The sequence below is a fragment of the Diospyros lotus genome, chromosome 12, assembly GCF_014633365.1.
Source record: "Diospyros lotus cultivar Yz01 chromosome 12, ASM1463336v1, whole genome shotgun sequence".
Taxonomy (NCBI): Eukaryota; Viridiplantae; Streptophyta; class Magnoliopsida; order Ericales; family Ebenaceae; genus Diospyros; species Diospyros lotus.
Window position 1 is genome coordinate 6460967 of NC_068349.1, and position 23054 is coordinate 6484020.

At 39.9% G+C, this 23054-nt stretch overlaps 1 protein-coding gene across 1 annotated transcript; it reads right to left on the minus strand.

Annotated features, from left to right (window-relative positions):
* Positions 1 to 1060: 1060 nt before the first annotated feature.
* On the minus strand, positions 1061 to 22088 carry LOC127813898 (NADH dehydrogenase [ubiquinone] iron-sulfur protein 7, mitochondrial). Its single transcript, XM_052355019.1, has 2 exons — positions 21613 to 22088; positions 1061 to 1579 (listed from the first exon to the last, which is right to left on the minus strand). The coding sequence occupies exons 1-2, from the start codon at positions 22017 to 22019 to the stop codon at positions 1345 to 1347; spliced, it is 642 nt and encodes a 213-aa protein (XP_052210979.1). The 5' UTR covers positions 22020 to 22088; the 3' UTR covers positions 1061 to 1344.
* Between the last annotated feature and the right edge of the window lie 966 nt (positions 22089 to 23054).

The following is a 23054-nucleotide window of genomic DNA, read 5'->3' on the forward strand; positions in this document are numbered from 1 at the left end:
TACCTATGCATATTTTTAATTATAAAAAATTGTATATTTTTTGAGAAATATTTGTCAGCCATAGAATAGAATAGTGTAGTTTTTTTAAGTATTTTTATGAACATTCATATTCGTGAGATTTAAATTTGGTATTTTAGGCTCAGTGTGAGTTTTTCTTTTTTCTTTTCTTTTCTTTTTTTTTTTTGCAAATAATTCCTTTCTATTAAGTTATGCTACTAATGAATATGAGAAATTCTAACCAAATTCTGTGTGGTTTTGGCCTCTATGTTCAAGGCTTTAAATTTTATATAAACAGAATGTTTGGTAGAAAGAAAAAGAAATAACAAATTAAAAAAAATCAAGCACTAAATATAATTCATGAAATTTAGAGAAAATTTACCCACCCATGCTTTTCCTTTTGTACTATAGTAGAATATAATAATAATATATTAATAATTAACTAGTTAAAGCTATGAAGCTCACTCTAAACGAGAAAGTGTAACTGTAAAAGTTTTTTCAACATAGAAAAGGTACGAACAAAATCCAAGTATGGGTTAAGATGGATAGGAGATGCATAAATTTTTCAAGTAATTTTATTAAAGTCCATTTAGCAATTAACATTTTCATTTCATCAACAATGTCTTCACATGATGGTGCCAAGTAAAAATGTAAAAACCATATCACACTAAGGTAGTAATCTAATTAAAAAGAATTGTCTCTTTCACTCTGATGATTTTTTGGGAGATCAATTCTTAAACAAAACTTTACTCATAAAAAGTAAATATTGATTCGGTGCAAGGCGTGAAACTCACAACTGTAAACGCTAGTAGAGAAAGAATAACAGGTTAGTATTGTTGAAAGTAATTATGATTCAAAATCGAAAATTCTTTAACAATAAAGAAACCCTTATGGTCACCCCATTTTTACCCCCCCCCCCCCCCCCCCTCAAAAAAAAAAATATATATATATATATAAACTAACTCATTTTTAAAAAAAAAAAAATAAAAGATGTTCAGATCGAGTTTAGTTTAGCAGCTGGGACCAAAACATACATTGTCGCACAAAGATGCAATTGCTCCCATACACAACGATACAAGCCTCAACTTAAAAAAAGGATGTTCAGCAGATTTTGTGCCCAATAGGAGGGGGGGAGGGAGGGGAGGACATTAAAAGCAAATGCTTACTTCACAAAATAGGCATAAAAACACCGCGAGGTGCTTGGTGGGCGACATCTTCAACTGTAAGGAATTACAAGCCAAGGTACCACTTTGTTGGGCCCTTCCATTCCAAGGAAAGCTAGCAGCTAGCACAGTTTAGTTTTTATTCTTTCATAATCATTGCAAGGTAGAAAGCTACAATGACACCTTACTTAGTCCACCAATGAAGGAAATCCTTGCGCCTGTTGATCTTCTTCTGCAGCTGGAGGATTCCGTAAAGCAAGGCCTCGGCTGTAGGTGGGCAACCAGGAACATAGATGTCAACTGGGACAATTCGGTCACAACCCCGAACCACAGAGTATGAGTAGTGGTAGTACCCCCCACCATTTGCACAGCTTCCCATTGAGATAACCCACCTTGGCTCCGGCATTTGGTCATAAACCCTACAATTCATTTTCAACACAAAACATTGTCAAAAAGCACAAATACGGGCCCGTGATCCAAATACAACACGTCTACCACTGAACAACAAGGAGAGGCTTCTCCATGACAAATTGAAAGTTTCTGCTTCACAATTTTCAACATTAAAATTGCAAAAAAGGATTAATTAATATATATAAATTCATATTTCCATTTTTTATCAGTAGATTCTGAGATGTATTATTTAAACTTGCAGTGTGTTTCATATGTGGAATAGGGAATGGACATGAACAAGTGTCTTCCATATAGGTTCTACATAAATCAAAATACTTGGATGGAATTCAAACATTTGTTGGGGAGCGTTCAACATCAACAGTAACAAGGCACCCTCTTGGGACATCTATGCTTCTTAGTTCTTAGCCTCCAAGAATAATTGTACCACATTTAATAGCAAAGTAGTAGGATTGAAGCAGTTAAAGCATACATCATATTTATAAGAGCCACACCGAACCCTAAATATTTTAAGAACTCGAATGCTTAGTCCCTCTCACCCCAACTTTAAAGAAACATGGCAAACACCCAAGTTGTGATCTCCCACCCCAAACTTCACATCTTTAACCAAATGTGAAATGCAAGACTTACTGTTTTTAAGGCGGTAATCCAAGGGAGTAATAAAAATATAGTGCCAGTTTTCTGAGGGCTCATAATAGCAGTGTATGACTAAAAAAATCAGCATCACCATGAAAACGCGATATTCCCTTAAAGAAGGCCTACTTGCACCAAAAAGCAGCCTTGCTTTTAGTGGCTCTTCTAAACGAAGCAAGATGATCTCATTGGGAAGGTTAGGAAGCCCCATGCTACTCCCTTCAATGGTTCTCCACAACTCCTGCCTTGCTCTTTTTTTGCTTCCCTACTATGTTCTCTCTAGAAAGGCTAAATCATGCAAACGAGTTTTAACATGTCACATGTCAAGAGTAAAATAAGGCTAAATCACACAAAAACAAGTTATCATACAAGAGCCCTCCCCACCCCCCCCCCCCCCCCCCCCCCCCAAAAAAAGGGAGAAAAAATTGCATCAAGGCAATCCTTATATTCGGAAGCCAGGGAACACTACAATAATTCACATAAACCTCTATTGACATATCCAAGAGTACTCGTGAGAATTTCCACTATCTTAAAGGCTATGTGGATACAAAAATCGTACCAAACTTGAGAAATACTGAGGCTAACATGTGGTCTAAAGTTGTGTTCACCACTCCTGAATCATACTTCTTTGCCACTAAATTCTACAAAAACTGTTGTATTCTGTAAAAACCTTCATAACCATTTCCCTAGTACAGTTTTGTTGTCAAGTCCAAGCTTCCTAATTCCTAACCCTCCTTTTGGGATAGAGTTACAAATTTCATGCCGACTTTACTAAATGATATTTAAACTTATCCCACAATCCAAATCTATCCAAACCAAAAATTCTTTTCCAACATCTCTAACCTATTTCATTACCGATGTATGGTGAAGCAGCAAAGATATTAAGTAGGTTGGTATGCTAGCTAAGGTCCTTTCAGTAGGGTTAATCTATCTCCTTTTAACATATGTTGTCCCTTCCATGAAGTGAGTTTCTTTTCATACCTCATGATACCAATAGTCATACCATTAGCTTTGAACTTCAAACATAAAAGTAAAATCAAATAGGTTGAGCACAAAACCCACTTTATAGCTAAAACATCAGCTTTAACATATCCATAACACCTACTCAGAATAACTCATTTTTTGCTAGATTAATGCAGTCTCTCACTGAAAATGCTCCAGAATAAATCAGAAGACAACTTAAACAATATAGTTGCTTAATGCTTATTTTGGAAAAAAAGATGGTATCATCCACAAGATGTGAGACCTACTCTGCCCATTCCCTCATCCCTATTGAAAAGCCCCTAATCCAACATCATGATGTGATTCAAAACGGGAGAGAATTCCCTCATCCATTATTGTGGTTCTAAAAAGAAGGCTATGGGCATTTACAATATTGTTCAGCTACAATCAACTTTAGTTTCTTTTAAGCAGACATACCTGAAACATCATGACCCCCTCTCCCTCTCCTAATGTGGAGGTGGCATCTTTTTAGGCAAAGATATGGCACATTTCATAACTCAAAGCTCCCTTGACTCTAGATATGTACGGGTCATACCTAAAACCTTTAAGCCAAGCTCCATTATTTTATCAATGACACAATAAGCCCTAAACATTCATCAAGATCATTCAACAAACCAATAGAATCGATGTCAATTGAACATCACAAATGGCAATTGATTGAAAGTGATTTAAGAAACAGATGCCCACACTATAATATAATAACACCTGAATCATCAAATTGATGGTCTATCCCATGATTGTCAAAATAGGAAGTGGAACAGACTTGATACAAAAAACAAAAGCGAGAAATGCAACCAAAAGGATAGAGTGAAAACAAGAAACAAGGAAATGATTAAGAATCAATAAGAAAGCTAGAGTTTCTGGGATTTCTCTTCAATATACCCAAATATATCATTTTCTTAAAATTCTCTAAATGTTCCCTTCAAAGTCTATATAGTTACAAAAAAATGTTTTCTAGTTTTCTAGAATACATATTTAATTGTTGAATACAGAAAGCTATTTTCGTGCCTTCAAAGTCTAACAGAAAATATAGCAGAGCTGGAGTCACTCCATAGGGAGGAATAGATATAGGGTAGGATTGGGCCTCAAGCAATAAATCAATGGGAAACTGAATCTCCCTATTAAGAGGCAAACCCGATAGATTCTCTGAAAACACATCTGGGTATTCCTTTACTACCTCAACATTCTCTACCCTTTTCTACGACTTTTCACCAACAGTCATCTGCACTGCATATCCAAAGGCTCCATTATTCAAGTATTTTCGGGCCCCCATCATTGATATGATCTTTAGAGATTGTCCCACTCGTGTACCTATAAATTTCACAACTTGCTCCCTAGGTCCAACTAATTTGATGGTCCGTTTCCCACAATCCAACTGTGCTTGATACTGAAACAAGAAATCCATACCCAAAATTACATCAAAGTCCTGGATTTCCAATAAGTTCAGGTCTATAAGAAATATGGTTTCCCCTATCGTGACCTAACACACTGGCACAACTCGATGAGTAAGGGACAAAATTCTCATTGGGGATTACACATCCATGGATTCACGTAACCCCTTGGTGTTTAGTCTTGCAAAATCTATTGCGACATATGATATAAATGAATGCGTAACTCCTGAATCTATCAATGCAAGCATAAATATATCCCGAACAAGGAGCGTACCTTCTATCACTCTTGGATTTGCCGCAGCATCCATCTTGGTCAGATTAAACACTCTTCCTATAGCCACTAGCGCTCCTCCTTCTGTCGACTTTGCCGGTCCAACCCCTCCACATTGTGAGCACTGAGTAGAAATGTGTCCCGGTTTATTGTAGGTAAAACACACAACCGATCTCCCCTGGGTTCCAATGGCTGAAGGAGTTTGCTTGACAACAAGTGACTCCTTCCACTTTGGGCAATTTCTAACAAAATGCCCAACCTCACCGTAATGGAGGCATCCCTTTGTTGTCTTGGCAGCCTTACAATGAAAATTTCACCTATGAGGTTTGTGGCAGTAGGGGCATGGTTTCTATTCCTTTTTGAATCTGTCCGTTCCCAGACCGGTAAAATGAAATCCTTGCTCGATTGTGGTCCTATTCTGTCCATCACCAGGCATCTCCTTCTCACGGATAATCTCCCTGTAATTCATCAATTTCTTTTCGATATTCACTGCCTTAGCAACTACCTCCCAAAAGGTATTAGTCTCCACATAGCTCATCCTCCTTCAAACCTCAGGGTGTAATCCTTGAATGAACTGCTCCATCTTATTCGATTCCATCAACATATAAGCCGGGATATACTTCAACAATTTTACAAACTCATCCTTATATTGTGACACTGCCAAATGGGAAAGTTGTCTCAACTCCATAAAGTCTTGCTTTTGTAGAAGCTGCCAATCATGGGGATAGTATTTTTCGCTGAAGGCTTCCTTGAACTATTTCCAACCAATAGGAAGTGATTGCTCCTCAAGCCCCGTTAACTCAATATTTTGCTCTCTCAGCATCTCAACCATTGATCTCCACCAAAGTCTGGCCTGTTTAGTTAGCATGAAAGTGTCACACCTCACCCACTAATCCTCTGGGCAATCCATATATTCCAACAACTAGTGGATATCCTCCAGCCAGAATTCAGCTACACTCAGATCAGCCTCAAGTTGTCCCTTGAATGTTGGGGGTCATAAATCCATAAAAGCCTTGAGCCAACTGGTTGCCTTAGTATCCGCATGTCGTTCACAGGGTGTCTCTTTGCCCACCTGGCGACTTTGTACGTGCTCCCTAGGGAGTGTCCCGATGTTTTTGCCATGCACCCCTGATTAACATTCTCAATGCTAGAAGAGCCTAATGCACGGGCATTTCATCTAGTACCTAGTGCCATCTGCACATCATTTATTGCTCTTTCAAACACATATCACAAAATTTTCATAATAAATATTCATTAATCACTCAAGTTAATGTAATACTAAGGAAATTAGAATTCTATTTCCCATAATTACTCAAGTAACAACTTACTATCACACCCCTAGCTAGAGTCATATGTACATACATTATTGGCAGTACCCCCAACCTAGTACCACCTACATTTCCTAAACTAGTACAAACACATTCTAGCTAAGCAGTGCTCTTTCCATCCCCCTCAATGAGGACGTAGCCTTGTCTGCCAAGTAAGTGATATCCTCATTGTCTCCCATACTCGAACCGGTTCTCCTCCTCAACAGACTGACCCCCACACCATGGCCTCAAACAAGAGTCCTTCAAGAAATGTCCCAATTTTTGCCAGGTCATTAGGCAGTACCCAATATAGCTCCCATATCCTTGCTTGCTGCTCCACAGCACGGATAATATTTTCGTAGTGGAACCGGAGGATCATGTCTTCCATCATGATTCCAATCAGCTGCCTCCACACCTTATTCATATATTTTCTCGCAAAGAGGACCTGTATCTCTGGGAGACCCCATATATGCTCACATATGGTTGATCGAAACACCCGATTCACTCCACAAAGATAACTTCCTATATTTTCATTCTTGCGTTGGCATGCTCCCATTGTATGGGCCAGTTCTTGTTCCCAACCGTACTAAAGTAAATCCAATACCGTGCCTACACCTAGATTCGGGTTCGGAACACCAAAATCTGACTCCTTAGGATCCATTTGGGGTGTCTCACAATCTGCGTATGAAACCAAGAGTCAAGTCAGTAACCAAAATAAATTGCTCCCCCCCAAAAGGCCAAATCCGGGAAACACACGTCCCACTGCTTGCTTATTCTGGGAGACAAATTTCCTAAGCAAACCCATATCACAACACGTCTATACTGAAGAACATTCCACGCCTAGTTACAACCTACCCTGACCCATGTATGCAATCACAATTGCATCACTCTCGAACTAGAGCCACTTAGCACATTGTACAATAGTCACAACTCTGGCACCTAGGTCTCCCTTGTGACCTCATCCTTAACCAAGTTCTAACATACGCGACCTTGCTCTAATACCACCCTATGACACCCTCAATCCCACCTCCAGGGTGCCATCATAACCCATGATTACAACCATGGCCACTGGCCGAATTAAAGGTCAACTATACCCCCATGGATTTGGGCGCCCTACGTGGGATCCAGGTTTCACCGCCCTTCACTCTCCCAAAAATCAAGCCCCAAAAGAAAAATAGGCAGTGGAGGGCACTTGAGTTCCAATTGAGGCACACACTTTACAAGTCCTTGGGATGGAAGCACAACTTTCTGAAGCAAAATTATTTTCCAACAAAATACTTAGAACATTTTCAACTCAAAATTCGTTTGTCCCACACATTTAATACAAATCAGGAAAAAACACTCGTGAAACACACAAAACAACAAAAGTCCTCACACCTATTACCACTTTCCCTTTGCTAGGGCCCGAGCCATCTCTATAGTTAGTTATAAGGGGTGAGTCCTAAAACCCAGTAAGGGCAATATGTAAAATAACAAATCGTAGTTCATGACAAACATAGAAAAATATGAAATGAATCATACGTGCAGGCCCATCCACCTCATCCATCCTGGACTCTTGATGGCCCCATATGATTTTCCCTGGACCCCAACACGAGCTTTGTTTAGTCCCAAATCCATAGCCTCATGCCTAGGCACTCCCCTTATCTGTTCGAGAATCATGGTTAATTCTAAAAGTTTATATGCGATATGGACCTCGACAGTTATGACCCCATGAGAAGATCTACCTAGTGCATGATTCGGAACTAGCAATTGCAGTGCATGCTTCGGAATTGTGGCGACATTATCTGTATGGGGAAAAGTTCATTATATATACAAATCATCAAACCTTAAAGTATATCTTCTCCCAACGAGATTTAAACATTCGCTAACGTCAATGGATGGAACTCTTGAAGGATTATAATTGTACCACTCAGTATCGTCCTAGACGAGCAAATGTTGTCGCAGATGCACTGTGTAGGAAGAGTTTCATGTCGAGAGTTCGATTGGTCACCCATTTGCGGACCTTGACTGAGGAAAGTTAGCCCTCAAGGTGGAACCATGCGAAAACACTGCAATTGTGGGGAAAATGCACTTGCAGGTTGACTAGTGGGAAGAAATCAAGCGAGCTACGGCTCAGGAGGGTAGGCAATGGGTGGATAAGAACAGACAACCCAAGCAACCTAAATTTGAATATCATAATGACATACTCCGAATGAATGGAAAGGTATACATGTCTGCCTATGGTGAGCTACAATAAAAAATTCTGAGTGAGGCACATCGGACCCCGTATACAGTGCACCCTAGAACCACCAAAAAATGTATCGAGATCTTCAAGAAGTATATTGGTGGCTGGGAATGAAGAAAAGTGTGGCTAAATTTGTGAGGAAATGTGATACCTACGAGTAAAAGCTGATCGCCAAAAACCATAGGAGAGATTGCAATCTTTAGAGATTCATGAATGGAAATGGAAACATGTGAAGACAGATTTTATCATGAGATTACCCCAAACTCCAAGGAAAGTCGATCTCATTTGAGTGATTGTGGATCAATTGACAAAGTCACCACATTTCTTACCTATTAAAAGTACCATAAATGCTAAATAGCTTGCCCGACTTTATATTCAAGAGATTGTTTAGTTGCATGGAATTCCAACGAGTATTGTGTCTGATAGAGGGAGTCAATTTGTGTCCAACTTTTGGAAGGCTGTGCAGGAGGAATTGGGAACCCAACTAACCTTTAGTACAACCTATCACCTCTAGACGGACGATCAAACAAAATGTGTCAATCACATTCTAGAGGGCATGCTCAAGGCATGTGTGCAAGATTTTGGAGGCGGTTGGGATGAATATTTGTATTTAGCAGAGTTTTCCTATAACAACAGCTATCAGGCAAGCATGGAGATGGCACCCTATGAAGCGTTATATGGACGACGATGTTAATCGTCGATATGTTGGCTTGAAGTAAGGGAAAAGCGGCTTGCTTGAACAAATCTTATAGATAAAACCACCCAACGGATTGAGGTAGTTCACAAGAACATGAAGGCAGCCCAGGATCGACAAAAACAATATATGGATCAGTGAACCCGACCCTTGGAATTTGCTATGGGTGATTTGGCATACCTTCGAGCTACCATATTACACCCGGCTTTTAGACACTACCAAGAGGAAAGTTGGGGCCCCATTATTTGGGAGCATACTAAACTAAAAAGCAAGTTGGACCAGCCGCCTACCCACTGGAGTTACCAGAAGTGTTGGTTGGATTGCATGACGTGTTTCATGTCTTCTAGCTACGGAAACACATGTATAACCCTGATGTTGAATGATCATGACTTACATATAATGATAGGGGAATGTCTAGGCATGAGGCTATGGATTTGGGACTAAACATAACTCACGTTGGAGTCTAGGGAAAATAACATGGGGCCACCAAGAGTCCAGAATGGATGAGATGAACGGACCTGCACGCATGATTCATTTCATATTTTTCTATATTTGTCATGAACTACAATTTGTTATTTTACATATTGCCCTTACTGGGTCTTAGGACTCACCCCTTATAACTAACTATACAGATGGCTTAGGCCCTAGCAAAGGGAAAGCGGTAATAGTGGAAGGATCGCCGATGGACATGGTTGATGAGCCGTGAGAGACTTTTGTTGTTTTGTGGGTTTCACGAGTGTTTTTTCTGGTTTGTATTAAATGTGTGGGACAAGCAAATTTTAAGTTGAAAATGGGATTCTGAGTATTTTGTTGGAAAATAATTTTGTTACGAAAAGTTGTGCTTCCATCCCAAGGCCTTGTAAAGCATGTGCCTCGACCGAAACTCAACTGCCCTCCGCTGCCTATTTTTCTTTTGGGACTTGAGTTCTCAGAGAGTGAAGGGAGGTAAAACCTAGATCCCACCAAGGGCATCGCGCCCAAACCTATGGGGGCATAGCCGACCTTCAATTCGGTCAGTGGCCGTGGTTATAACTGTGGGTTACGATGGCACCCCAGAGGTGGAACCGGGGGCACCACACAAGTTGAAGATAGAGCACCCCTAGAAAGGCCCAGGATAGGCACTCTAGATCTCTACATCTAGAAGCACACAAGAGCTCTATGTTCAGTGTCCAAAACATATCACCATATGGGTGAATAGATTCTAATGCATATTTCTGATTTGAAATTATATCAACCTATATATTGGATAACATACTGGAGTTTAGCAAAAATTAGACTGCTCAAAGAGAAGTACAAATAGCACATAACATTATTAGAACACACACAAACATATCCTTGGCGTGTACTAGTTTTTCAGCTAATAAGTATTGAAGTTTTGTGAACCTGCAATGGGGCATGTGCGAATAATGGAGCAAATGTGAGAGTTATAATATTGGACTTGACAGGGAGGACTACTTCAATACTTGAACCACAATGATAAGTCAGATCTTGATCTCAACCAATTGAAATTGTGGGATTCAGTTGGTTGAAGAGGTACATCAAAAAGTTCCAAGGATGAATAATAGAGGCATGAGTATTTGACTAGAATTGGTTTACAGGTAGCCACTAGCACCTATTTTGGTGAAAATGAATAGTGTTTATTAGAGTATTTTAGTTGTGTAGTATGTAAACTTTCGTTATAGTTAGCTGTTAGTTTTGTGGTAACTTTGTTTTCTTTGTTTGTTATTTCTGCTGCTAAACAAACAATCGCATTTCTTGTCATTTTAATGTATTAGTTCTAGGAGTATTTAATAATAAAGCTAAGACCCCAGATGGGTTAATGAGGCATTTTATATTTTCTTCTTCTCTCCCTCTCTCTCGAATAGGGTCTTTGTCTCGAATATGGTATCAAAGCAATTTTGAAGACCTAGAGTTTCTGTCGGTGATTTCTGCCTTCCGTCGATGATTTCCGCCCCTTCATTTCTTCTTCCTCTCCAACGACCGCAGTGTTCTTCGTCTCAGTCGTTCTTCTTCTGAGGTTTGTTTCTTTTCCTCGATTGTTTGTAGTTCTTCCTTGCCATCGATCCATCACTGCAAGTGAGCATTTCTTCTCTGTTTCATCTAATTAACTCATTTTCTTTAGATTTCTTCAACTCACGACACCGATTCTTCTGTGTCGTGAGTCTTGCGTGATACATTTGTTCGGATTTGATGTGCGCAATCCTTCTTGGTGTTTCATCTCTTTTGTCCAGAGATCCACCATTGGACCTCTTTCCAGATCTGTTGTTTTCTTCAGATTTGTTCGATTTCTCTTCTTGTCAAATCCACTCCAGATCTGTTATTTCCTTCAAATCTGTTCTTCTGTCATATTCGATGGCGACATATCCAAATCTATCATCCTTGTCTATGAACATTCTTGTCATCGACAATGGATACATCATTTAGATGGTCCCAGCCTTCTCTTCGTGTCTCAACCACTAACGAGGGAGAACCATGTGTCGTGGAGTCGGGCGATGCTTATTGCCCTAACGATAAAGAATAAAGTTGGTTTTGTTAATGGCACTATCTCAAGACCATTAGGTGATGATCCTATCCTACTTAACGCATGGATTTGGAACAATAGTATTGTGATATCATGGTTGTTGAATTTTGTTTCCAAAGACATATCTGCTAGTGTGATTTTTTCTGATTCTGCACTTGAGATATGGTTAGACCTTGTCAAGTCCTTGAATTAGGACTTGGCAATTTTCGTAATTCCGATTGAGAAAAAGAGGGAAAAGAGAATTAGAATAGAGAGATTAGAAAGATCAAAGAGAGAAAGATCTATTCATCAATCAATCGGTAGTCCTCCATGTGCCGTAGGTCTCCTTATTAAGAAGACCTCTAGCTATACAATGATTATTCTAACCTCCTAACTGTTTCCAGAGGCTGTTATAACAGCCTCTCCCGCCTCCTAACATGCCCAACAGTTTAATATTAGTAGAGATTACAAAATAACCCTCAAGATCATAACAATCCCTTCCTATTGAAAGAATTCTTGTCCTCAAGAATTTAGAGAAGTCCCATGGCCCGCGGAAACTACTTCAACAGGTTTGGAAGGTATTCCCAAGTAGTGTGGTCTGGATGAAGGTGTGACCACTCGACTAATACTTGTGTCAAGGGTACTTTTCCTTCGTACATTATCCTCTTCTATAGAATAGCGTGGGGTTCTATGATTTCTTCTGCTTCTTCCGCATTGGGTGGTAATTTTGTCCGAGTAGAATCAAGTGTTGTTGTAGCCTTCTTTAACAAAGAAACATGGAACACTGAATGATTTGTCACTCCTTCAGGTAGCTGCAATCTATATGTGACTGGACCTATTTTGGCCACAATAGGATATTGTCCAAAATATTTGGGGCTCAACTTAGAGGGTGGCACTGCTGTATAGGGCTGTTGCAAGAACCTCCTTACCTTGAGATAGACCAAATCACCTATTTCGAAAGTCCTGTCACTCCTCCTTCTATCTGCTATTTGCTTCATTTGGTTCCGAGCATTAGCCAATTCTTGTTTTAGGACAGTTAACAGTTGCTGCCTCTACTGGAAATAATGCCCCACTTTGGCCATAGTAGGGGAAGACTCAGAAATAGCAGGCAGCAGCATGGGTCTATACCCAAACATGGCTTCAAAAGGACTCCTCCGAATAGCACTATGGTAGGTGGTATTATACCACCATTGTGCCAAGGATAGCCACCGATTCCAGCTCTTAGGATTTGTGAAGCACATGCACCTTAGATATGCCTCTAAGCATTGATTGACCCTTTCCATTTGACCATCCGTTTGAGGGTGGTATGCAGTGGACAAACACAAGCCTACTCCCAATTTCCGGAACAGTTCCTGCCAAAATGAACTTGTAAATACCTTGTCTCTATCCGAGACAATAGTCTTAGGGATTCCGTGGATGTTGGCTATTCTGTCCAAAAATACTCTTGCCACCTCTTGTGCAGTAAATGGATGAGATAGACTAATGAAATGGCCAAATTTTGTCAAATAATCCACCACCACCATGATTACATCCTTGCCTTCCGATCGGGGCAGACCCTCCACAAAGTCTATAGAAATTCCTTCCCAAGCTTGATTAGGTATTGCCAAGGGCTGTAATAATCCCGGGTAAGCCACGTTTTCATGTTTACATCGCTGGCACACTATGCAAGACATCACAAATTTCACTACATCTAACTTTTGTTTAGGCCAAAAGAATAATTGTTTGACCTTTTAATAAGTAGCTCTTATCCTTGAATGACCCCCCACCGGCGAAGCATGAAGTGCTCCTATTATTCTCTCCTTTAATGCACTGTCATCCCCCACTACCAACCTACCTTTGTACCTGATCAGACCGTTGGATAATGTATAATCTGCTATTGCAGTAGGTTGGACTGCCAGCTGTGTTAGGATACCTTGAAGCCATTCTGACTGGCCATAGCTAGCTTCTAATTCCCCCATCCATTCAGGTACTACTGCTGTGATAGCTTGGCAGGCTGCAGTTTCACTACGTCTAGATAACGCATCAGCCACTATGTTTTCTTTTCTTTTCCTCTGCGGTACTGAATAATATAATCCAGCCCCATGAGTTTAGAAACCCCTTTCCTTTGCAGCTGAGTATGCAATCTCTGTTGGCCCAGGAATTGTAAACTCTCATAGTCCGTGCGGATCACAAATGGCTGGCTTTCTAGGTAGTGTCGCCATTTGTCAATTGCTCCAAGCACTGCTAACAATTCTTTGTCATACACACTTAATCCTAAATGCCTTTGAGATAATGCTTGACTTATAAAAGCCAATGGTCGCCCTTCTTGTATTAACACAGCTCCCACCCCCGTGTCACAAGCATCCGTCTCAACTGTAAATGGCTTCGAAAAATCTGGCAGAGCTAATACTGGAGCTGTAGACATGGATTTCTTAAGGGCCAAGAATGCTGCTTCTGCTTTCGGATTCCACTAGAACCCTTCCTTTTTCAGCAACTCAGTGAGAGGTTTGCTGATAATACCATAGTGTTGCACAAATTTTCGGTAATACCCTGTCAATCCCAAGAAACTTCTTAGCTCCTTCACATTTTTAGGCCTAGGCCACTCTAACATTGCTTCCACTTTCTTTGGATCTGTTCGTACCCCTTCTCCACAAATAATATGTCCCAAATATTCCACTTCCCTCACAGCAAAGGTACATTTGAAGAGCTTAACATACAATTGGTGAGATTTAAGGATCTCAAATGTAGTGCGGAGGTGTATAATATGGTGTTCAATATTGGGGCTGTACACAAGGATATCATCAAAGAAAACGAGGATGAATTTCCTTAAATAGGGTAGAAAAATCTAATTCAACAAAGCTTGGAATGTGACAGGGGCATTAGTCAAACCAAAGGGCATAACAGTGAATTCATATAACCCTTGGTGAGTTCTAAATGCTGTTTTATGAATATCAAATGGTGTCATTCTGATTTGATGATAACCAAACCTAAGATCTAGTTTAGAAAAAATTTGGGCACCATATAACTCATCCAATAGGTCATCAATCAAAGGTATAGGAAACTTATTTTTGATTGTATTGGAATTAAGCTGTCTATAGTCTATGCAAAACCTCCAAGTTCCATCTTTTTTTTTAACAAGGAGGACTGGAGAAGTATAGGGGCTTTGGCTGGGCTGAATAATGGCTGAGTCTAGCATTGTTTTAACTTGTTTCTCAATTTCAGTTTTCTGCCCAGGAGGGTATCGATAGGCTCTAATGTTGACAGGTTCTGAATTTGGTTTAAGGTGAATTGAATGGTCCAATGGTCTTTGGGGTGGTAAAGAGATGGGTTCTACAAATAGATCCTTAAATTCTACCAATAGAGAATGCAAGTTCTCCGATAAACCTACCTTATTTGTGAGTTGGGAACCGATGTCAGCATTGGTGAGTTGCAATTCTGCCTTCACTTCACTGTCATCCTCTATTTCTTTTGCTTGTATAGAATAGATTTGGGCTATCTTTCCTCCCTTCTTTGACATCATTTTCTATAGCCTTTTCCCTCTAATTAACTTGCACTCTCATTGCTCCAAATTTCCCAGCAAGGTTAACTTTTGTCCGTCGATTACCACTGTGACTTCTAACTTGTTGAAGTCAAAAGTCAGAGGACTTACAGTCCTCATCCAATCTACGCCAAGGACTATGTCGCATCCACCCAAGTCTAAGATCCTCAAGTCAGCCACAAATTCTTGCCCTTGCATGATCCATGTAAATCCGAGACATTTATAGTGACTGTACATTCTATTTCCATTGGCTACCGTTACCGACAAAGGTGTTGTGGCTGTCATGGGACACTGAAGGCTCGTTGTTGTGGCTTCACTGAGGAAGCTATGGGTGCTTCCGTTGTCGATAAGCACCATCAGTCTTCGTTTTCCCACCTGTCCTTTTACTTTTATAATTTGCCCCATAGGGCTTCCTTTCAATGCATGGAACGAAATCTCTCCTCCTTCCTCCCTTAGCTTTTCTTCTTCTTCTTGCTCCAGTAACTCTTCACCAATGGTTTCCCCAGTTTCTGTTTCTTCTTCCATCTTTTCTCCGTCAACTCCTTCCATTTTCATCAGCTGTCTTTTGCACTGATGACCCGGACCGTATTTTCCTCCGCATTTGAAGCACAACCCTAGCTGCCTTCGCTGCTCTATCAAATTTCCTTTACTCCCGTTATTATTTACGGGTGTTTTGGAATTTTGTTAACTATGCCATGTTAGCAATGGCCTTGCGTTTCCCCCTCCATACTGTCCTGCTAAAATACTGGGTTTATAAGGAACCTTATGTTTCTTGAAGATGGCTTCTAAGGCCAATTCTTGAAGTCTTGCTTTTTCCGCTGCTTGTTTAACGGATGTTGGAGTCATCATCTTCACCATGGGCCGCAGTTCTTCCCTCAATCCACTAATAAAGACTAATACCAAATACTGTTAGGTAAGTCCAGGTTGTACCGTACTCACCAGAGATCTCAATTCTTCAAATCGGCTTTGGTATTCAATCACCGTTCCTTCTTGTTTCAACTTGCTGAATTCTTCTACTACATCGGTCATGTTTTTCTCCTCGAACCGTTCACATAACCCTTCAGCAAATTCGGCCCAGCTTCCTTGCATTCCTCCATCTTGAATCCATCCTTGATACCAGGAATCTGCTTCTTCATTCAAATAAGCCGCCGCCAAATTTACCTTTTGCTCCTCTGGAATTCGGTAAAATTGGAAGAATCGTCCACATCTCCTCACCCACCATCGTGGTTTCTTCCCTTCGAACATCGTAATCTCCAATCTTGGCATAGGAACATGGTTCTGAATCCCTAGCTGGTGATTCCTTCCCATAACTCCTTGCACCGTACCCTGATCTGCTTCCTCAAGAATCCCTTGTGTGCCCAGACGATTGCCCTGGTGTGGTAGAATCGGTTCCGACGACTGTCATGGTGGATATTCTGGTGGTAAACGGAATTGGGGTAGCGAAGACAGCATGCTTAGCAAGTTGTCCATCCTCCGCCCTTGCATCTCTACCGATTCTTGGCATCGATTTGTTGCTTCTTGCTATTTCTCCATAGCTGTTTGCATTACTTCCCTCCATTCAGTCAATTCTTCTCGCGTTTGTCGTAGGGTCTCCTAGGTCTAGGTCGCGCCCAACTCCAGTGATTCTAACCGGATCTCCCATTGCTTCAGACGTGTGCCTTCCGCCACTGCGCCCTGGAATCCGAACCTCACAACTGAATCGTACGGCTCTGATACCACTTGTCAAGTCCTTGAATTAGGACTTGGCAATTTCCGTAATTCCGATTGAGAAAGAGAGGGAAAAGAGAATTAGAATAGAGAGATTAGAAAGATTAAAGAGAGAAAGATCTATTCATCAATCAATCGGTAGTCCTCCATGTGTCGTAGGTCTCCTTATTAAGAAGACCTCTAGCTATACAATGATTATTCTAACCTCCTAACTGTTTCCAGAGGCTGTTATAACAGCCTCTCCCGCCTCCTAACTTGCCCAACAGTTTAATAGAGGTAGAGATTACAAAATAACCCTCAAGATCATAACAAGACCTTAAGGAACGATTCCAACAAAGTAATGGTCCTCGTGTTTTTGAATTGAAACGTGAATTAATGAACTTAACTCAAGGACAATTGTCTGTAAGTGCATGCTATACTAAGCTGAAATCAATTTGGGAAGAGCTTAGTCTCTATAGGCTGGGTTGTTCTTGTTCATGTGGTGGTGTCAAAAATCTTTAGGATTATTACCAGATAGAATATGTCATGTCGTTCTGGGGCTAAGTGAATCCTATGCTTAGGTTAGGGGTCAGATATTACTTATGGATCCCATTCCCCCAATTAATAAGGTCTTTTCCCTGATCACTCAAGAAGAGAAACAAAGGAATGTAGTTAATCACAATACTGGGAATGATTCTATTTCATTCAATGTAAATCATGAAGTGAGTAAAAATAGTCAAGGTTGATTTGGAAAAAAAGACAGACCATTATGTACCCACTGTGGCATTCACGGTCATACCATTGACAAGTGTTACAAATTACACGATTATCCCCATGGATATAAGTATAAGCAAAAGAGCCTAAACCAAGTGAAATCTAATCAAGCGAAACATATTGTTGGACAAGTATGTGATACTCATCATCAAGATTTGTCTAATAGTCCTCAGGTTATGGGAGACCCTATGCAGACATTGAGCCCTACACAGTTTCAGCAATTGTTGAACATATTAACTCCTCATTTGAATATGGCTAAGGCACAAGTAGAACCTGATGCTTCCCAAGATCAAGCATCAAGTACCTATCTCTCTATTTTTGTAAACTTGGTTCTTAATAATCCTAAGTATTGGATAGTGGATTCAGGGGCCACTAGTCATATCTGCTTTGATAAGTCCTCTTTTCTATCCTTGAGGCCAATTCAAAACACATACATTACCCTGCCAGACCACTCTCGGATTTCTGTATTATATGCTGGAAATGTTCAATTTGGACAATTCATAGTGCTTAATGATGTCCTTTTCGTGCCTCAGTTCCAATTTAATTTGCTTTCTGTAAATGCATTGACAAAGGACACATGTATGAGTCTCAATTTCTCTTCTCATATATGTATTCTCCAGGATGTCAACATTCGAAGGTGATTGGCAGAGGTGATCTTCATGGAGATTTATATATTTTTGATATTGTTGATTTCAATGCTCAACCAGTAGGTAGAACATGTTGTTTTGATGATGTTTCTACTCATATGGCACATGTTGTAAGCAAACACACTTGGCATAATAGGCTTAGACATATTTCTTTTCCTAAGCTTGAAACGATGAAACATTTATTGAGCTACAAAAATAATGGGAATGTTTCTTGTTCAATATGTCCATTAGTTAAACAGAGGAGATTATCTTTTGTATCTAATAACCATCTATCCTTGCATGTGTTTGAACTCATTCATTGCGATACTTGGGGACCATATTCTATTTCAACGTATGCTGGTTATAGATATTTTCTCACCATAGTGAATGACTGCACATGGTACACTTGGGTGTTCTTGATGAGACAAAAGTTTGATGCTATGGCTATTATTCCCAAATTCTTCTTTACGGTAGAGACCCAGTTTAACACAAGGATAAAGAAATTTAGGTTTGATAGTGCTCCCGAGCTCACTTTTCATGATTATTTTGCTGAAAAAGGGGTAATACACCAATTTTCTTGTGTGGAAAAGCCTGAACAAAATTCTATAGTGGAACGTAAGCATCAACATCTTCTTAGTGTTGCTAGAGCACTGTTGTTTCAATCTAGAGTCCCTATTTCATTCTGGGGTGACTGCATCTTAACTGCCACTTTCTTAATCAATAGGATTTCTGCTCCTATTTTGAAAAATCAGTCTCCTTATCAACTCTTATACAAGGAACCTGTTGACTATTCTTTCTTTCGCACTTTTGGTAGCCTCTGCTTTGCTTCTACATTGGCTGCCCATAGAACAAAATTTCATCCTCGTGCTGCTGCCTACGTCTTTCTTGGTTATCCTCCTAGTATGAAGGGTTACAAACTTTATGACATTACTACCAAAAATGTATTTGTATCCCGTGATGTGGTTTTTCATGAAACCATATTTCCTTTTCATTCTGTCAACTCAAATAATGATGTCATAGATCCATTTCCTAATTTAGTTTTGCCTCACTCAAGTCTTGACTCTCCTTCATTTGAACATGTTTCAAATAATGATAGTCCTTCAGCTTTGCTAGAACCTGAATTTTTCAACTCTTCTTCTCTTTATGATGTTCTAGTTCGTAGGTCTTCTCAAATAAGTAGGCCTCCTTCTTATCTACAGGACTATCATTGCAATTTGTTGACCAACACCCCTGTTCCTGATTTGAAATCTTCCTATCCTATACACTATTACCTTTCCTATTCATCTTTGTCTGCCCCTCATAGATCCTTTCTTCTCAATGTTTCTTCTAATTTTGAGCCTCAATTTTATCGTCAAGCAGTGTCCTATCCTCACTGGAAAGATGCTATGAAGGCTGAATTGGATGCCATGCATATGACTAATACTTGATCTGTTGTTCCATTGCCTCATGATAAGTATACAATCAGCTGTAAATAGGTTTACAAGATAAAATACAAATCTGATGGTACAATTGAAAGGCACAAATCTCGTTTAGTTGCTAAGGGATATACCTAGCTAGAGGGATTGGACTTCTTTGATACATTCTCTCATGTTGCAAAATTAGTAATTGTTAAGATCCTTCTTGCTTTAGCTGCTATCAATAAGTGGTCTCTTGTTCAATTAGATGTCAACAATGCATTTCTTAATGGTGACTTTTTTGAAGAAGTTTATATGAACCGAGCTCTTGTGTATAAGCCTCAAGTTCCTACTCCAAAACAGGGGGAGCGTTTGGTGTGTAAACTTCATAAATCCATATACGGGCTCAAACAGGCTTCTCGGCCATGGTTTTCAAAATTTTCCACTGCCCTCATATCTCATGGTTTTCATCAATCCAAATCCAATTATTCCCTGTTTACTAAGGGTTCTGGTGTGTCCTTTGTTGCTCTCCTTGTCTATGTTGATGACATCATTATTACGGGTTGTGATCTTTCAGCTATAGATTCTCTTAAGACTTTTCTTCATGGGCAGTTCAAACTTAAAGATCTTGGACGCTTGAGGTATTTTCTTGGCCTCGAAATTGCTCGATCTACTAAAGGTATTTTCTTCTCCCAACGGCATTACACTTTGCAATTGCTTGAGGACACTGGTTTTCTCTTAAGTAAACCTGCTACTTTACCTATGATACCAAACATTAAACTGAGTAATTTTGATGGTGATTTACTTGAGGATCCTTCGGTTTATAGACGCCTTATTGGTCGGTTGCTTTATTTGACTATTTCTCAGCCCGATATTACATTTGTTGTTCATAAACATAGTCAATATGTGTCTCAGCCTAGAAAAACTCATCTTGATGCTGCACATCATCTATTACAATACCTAAAGGGTACTCTCGAACAAGGATTATTATTTTTTGCTACTTCTTTGCAAATTTGGGCTTTTTCTGATGTAGATTGGGGGTCTTGTCCGAATTCTAGGCATTTCATTATAGGTTTTTGTGTTTTTATTTGTGATTCTTCAGTCTCATGGAAGGCTAAAAAGCATAGTACGATTTCTAAATCATCTGCTGAAGCAGAATATCAGGCACTTGCCTCTACTGTTAGTGAAATATTTTGGCTCACTCAGCTTCTTTCTGATTTTCAGATTTGTCCACGTTGCATCCAACCCGGTTTTTCATGAACGCACCAAACACATTGAGATCGATTTGTCATTTTGTTCGGGACAAGCTGGCTGCTAACTTGTTCAAACTTCTCCCCATTCGTACTCAGCATCAACTGGCCGATGTGTTCACAAAACTTTTAGCCGTTGCTCAGTTGTTTACTTTGCTTTCCAAGATGGCTATTATCAATGTTCATAGTCCATCTTGAGGGGGAGTATTACAATATTTTAGTTGTGTAGTATGTAAACTTTCGTTATAGTTAGCTGTTAGTTTTGTTGTAATTTTGTTTTCTTTGTTTGTTATTTCTGCTGCTGAACAAACAATGGCATTTTTGTCATTTTGATGTATTAGTTCTAGGAGTCTAGGAGTATTTAATAGAAAAGCTGAGACCCCGGATGGGTTAAGGAGGCATTTTATATTTTCTTCTCTCTCTCTCTCTCTCTCTCTCGAATATGGTCTCTGTCTCGAATAGGGTTGCAACTATTGAGGTTATACCAAGAAGTTGAGCTTTATCAGTAGCCCAGTTATCATCATCTTCAGTTTATGTTGTATGGATGAATGCCTCACAAACCCTCCTAGACTAGTGAAACCGGTTTTTAACAAGATCAATACGGGCTACAAAGTCAGGTCTATCCCAAATTCACTTTTATTCCGCAGCAGGAGGTTCAAAAATTATCAATTACAAAAAACCCTAATTTTGGACACAAAACTAAAAGTGAAAAAAACTGCAATCGATCACACATACAAAGAAATATAGAAAAAGGAATGGGATCTGGAAATAGTACTTGCGAAGGGCAGGGGCCATCTTATTGGTGAGAGTGCCGGCGACGATCATACAGTCGGACTGGCGGGGGCTGGGCCTAAAGATGACGCCAAAGCGATCCAAGTCGTAGCGGGAGGCGCCGGTGTGCATCATTTCCACGGCGCAGCAGGCGAGGCCGAAGGTCATGGGCCAGATGGAACCGCGGCGAGCCCAGTTCAAGAGATCGTCGACCTTCGAGATCACGTACTCCGAGGCCTTGGACAAGCCCGTCGAGGAGGCCGCAGAGGGCGGGGACGGGCGCGCGTAGGGAGCGGGCTGCGACGCCGGAGATAGAGAAGGGATGGATGTGTGGATTGCCGCCGCCGCCGCGGCCCGCTGTTGCGATGCGATTAGAGCCATTCGCTGGGAGTTTCGAACCAGAAGGGCCATGGCCGGCAGTCGCAGAGAGAGAGAGAGAGGGAGAGAGATGGATCGGTGGTCGATGGCTTCAACTTCAATGACCGACTAATAGAAATAGGTCCGTTCCTACGCTTGCTGCTACGTGGTGGCCACAGGCGCCATCCGAGCATGTGCGGTTTGGTTAATTTAACCCTTTTTATTAAGTTTTAATTTTTTATAAATAAATATTTCAAACATTTTTATTAATTATGCGAGAAAAATGCATTGGCAACTCTTGAGGTTTAGCCTAATTGTAGAAAATACCACTCATGTAAGTTACACCCACTTACCTTTACTATAAAATGTGTAAGACTTTGCTCCCTATTGTGATACTAAATTTTTTTTTAACTTGTTCAATATGTCTCAAAACTATATATCCATCTTTCTTTATCTTTGATGGCAAATTTCGATTAATTGTAAATTGATCCATAGAATTTTGATGGTTGAGTATGAAATTAAACTCTTTCTATCATCGTCGAATAAACTTGTGTAACTAAGTAAGAGAAACTTGTGCAACTAAATAAGAAAATTTTATAACCTTATAAGCAAAATCTATTTCATTATTTTTAGATACTATACAATATGTTGTTGTAATCATTTGTTGGGAGAAAATGACTTTATCGTGTTCACCGCCGCACTAATTGCAAATAAACTTATCACATTAAATGAGTTTAAATGTTTTAATAAATAATTATAATTAAAACCTAACTTAATTTGACCAATTTATCAAATATTTTTTTATATAATCAAACTATCAACCCATTCATATATCACCTCAATCCTAAAGAAGGCCATAGTAAATTATTAACGGTTTTAATTTCAAAATCCAATACCATTGGATTCGATTTAAACCCTACTGGGTTCACTTAGTTTTTCTTTCTCCTTCGCTCCATATCTTTATTTCATGGTTTGGAATTTATTTTGCCATCATGGGAACCAATTATTCCATTAAATCCATTTGGGCTCCATATGAACCCCAGTGGTTGATGGGTTTAATTGTTAGAAAAGATAATGCAAAGAATGGAG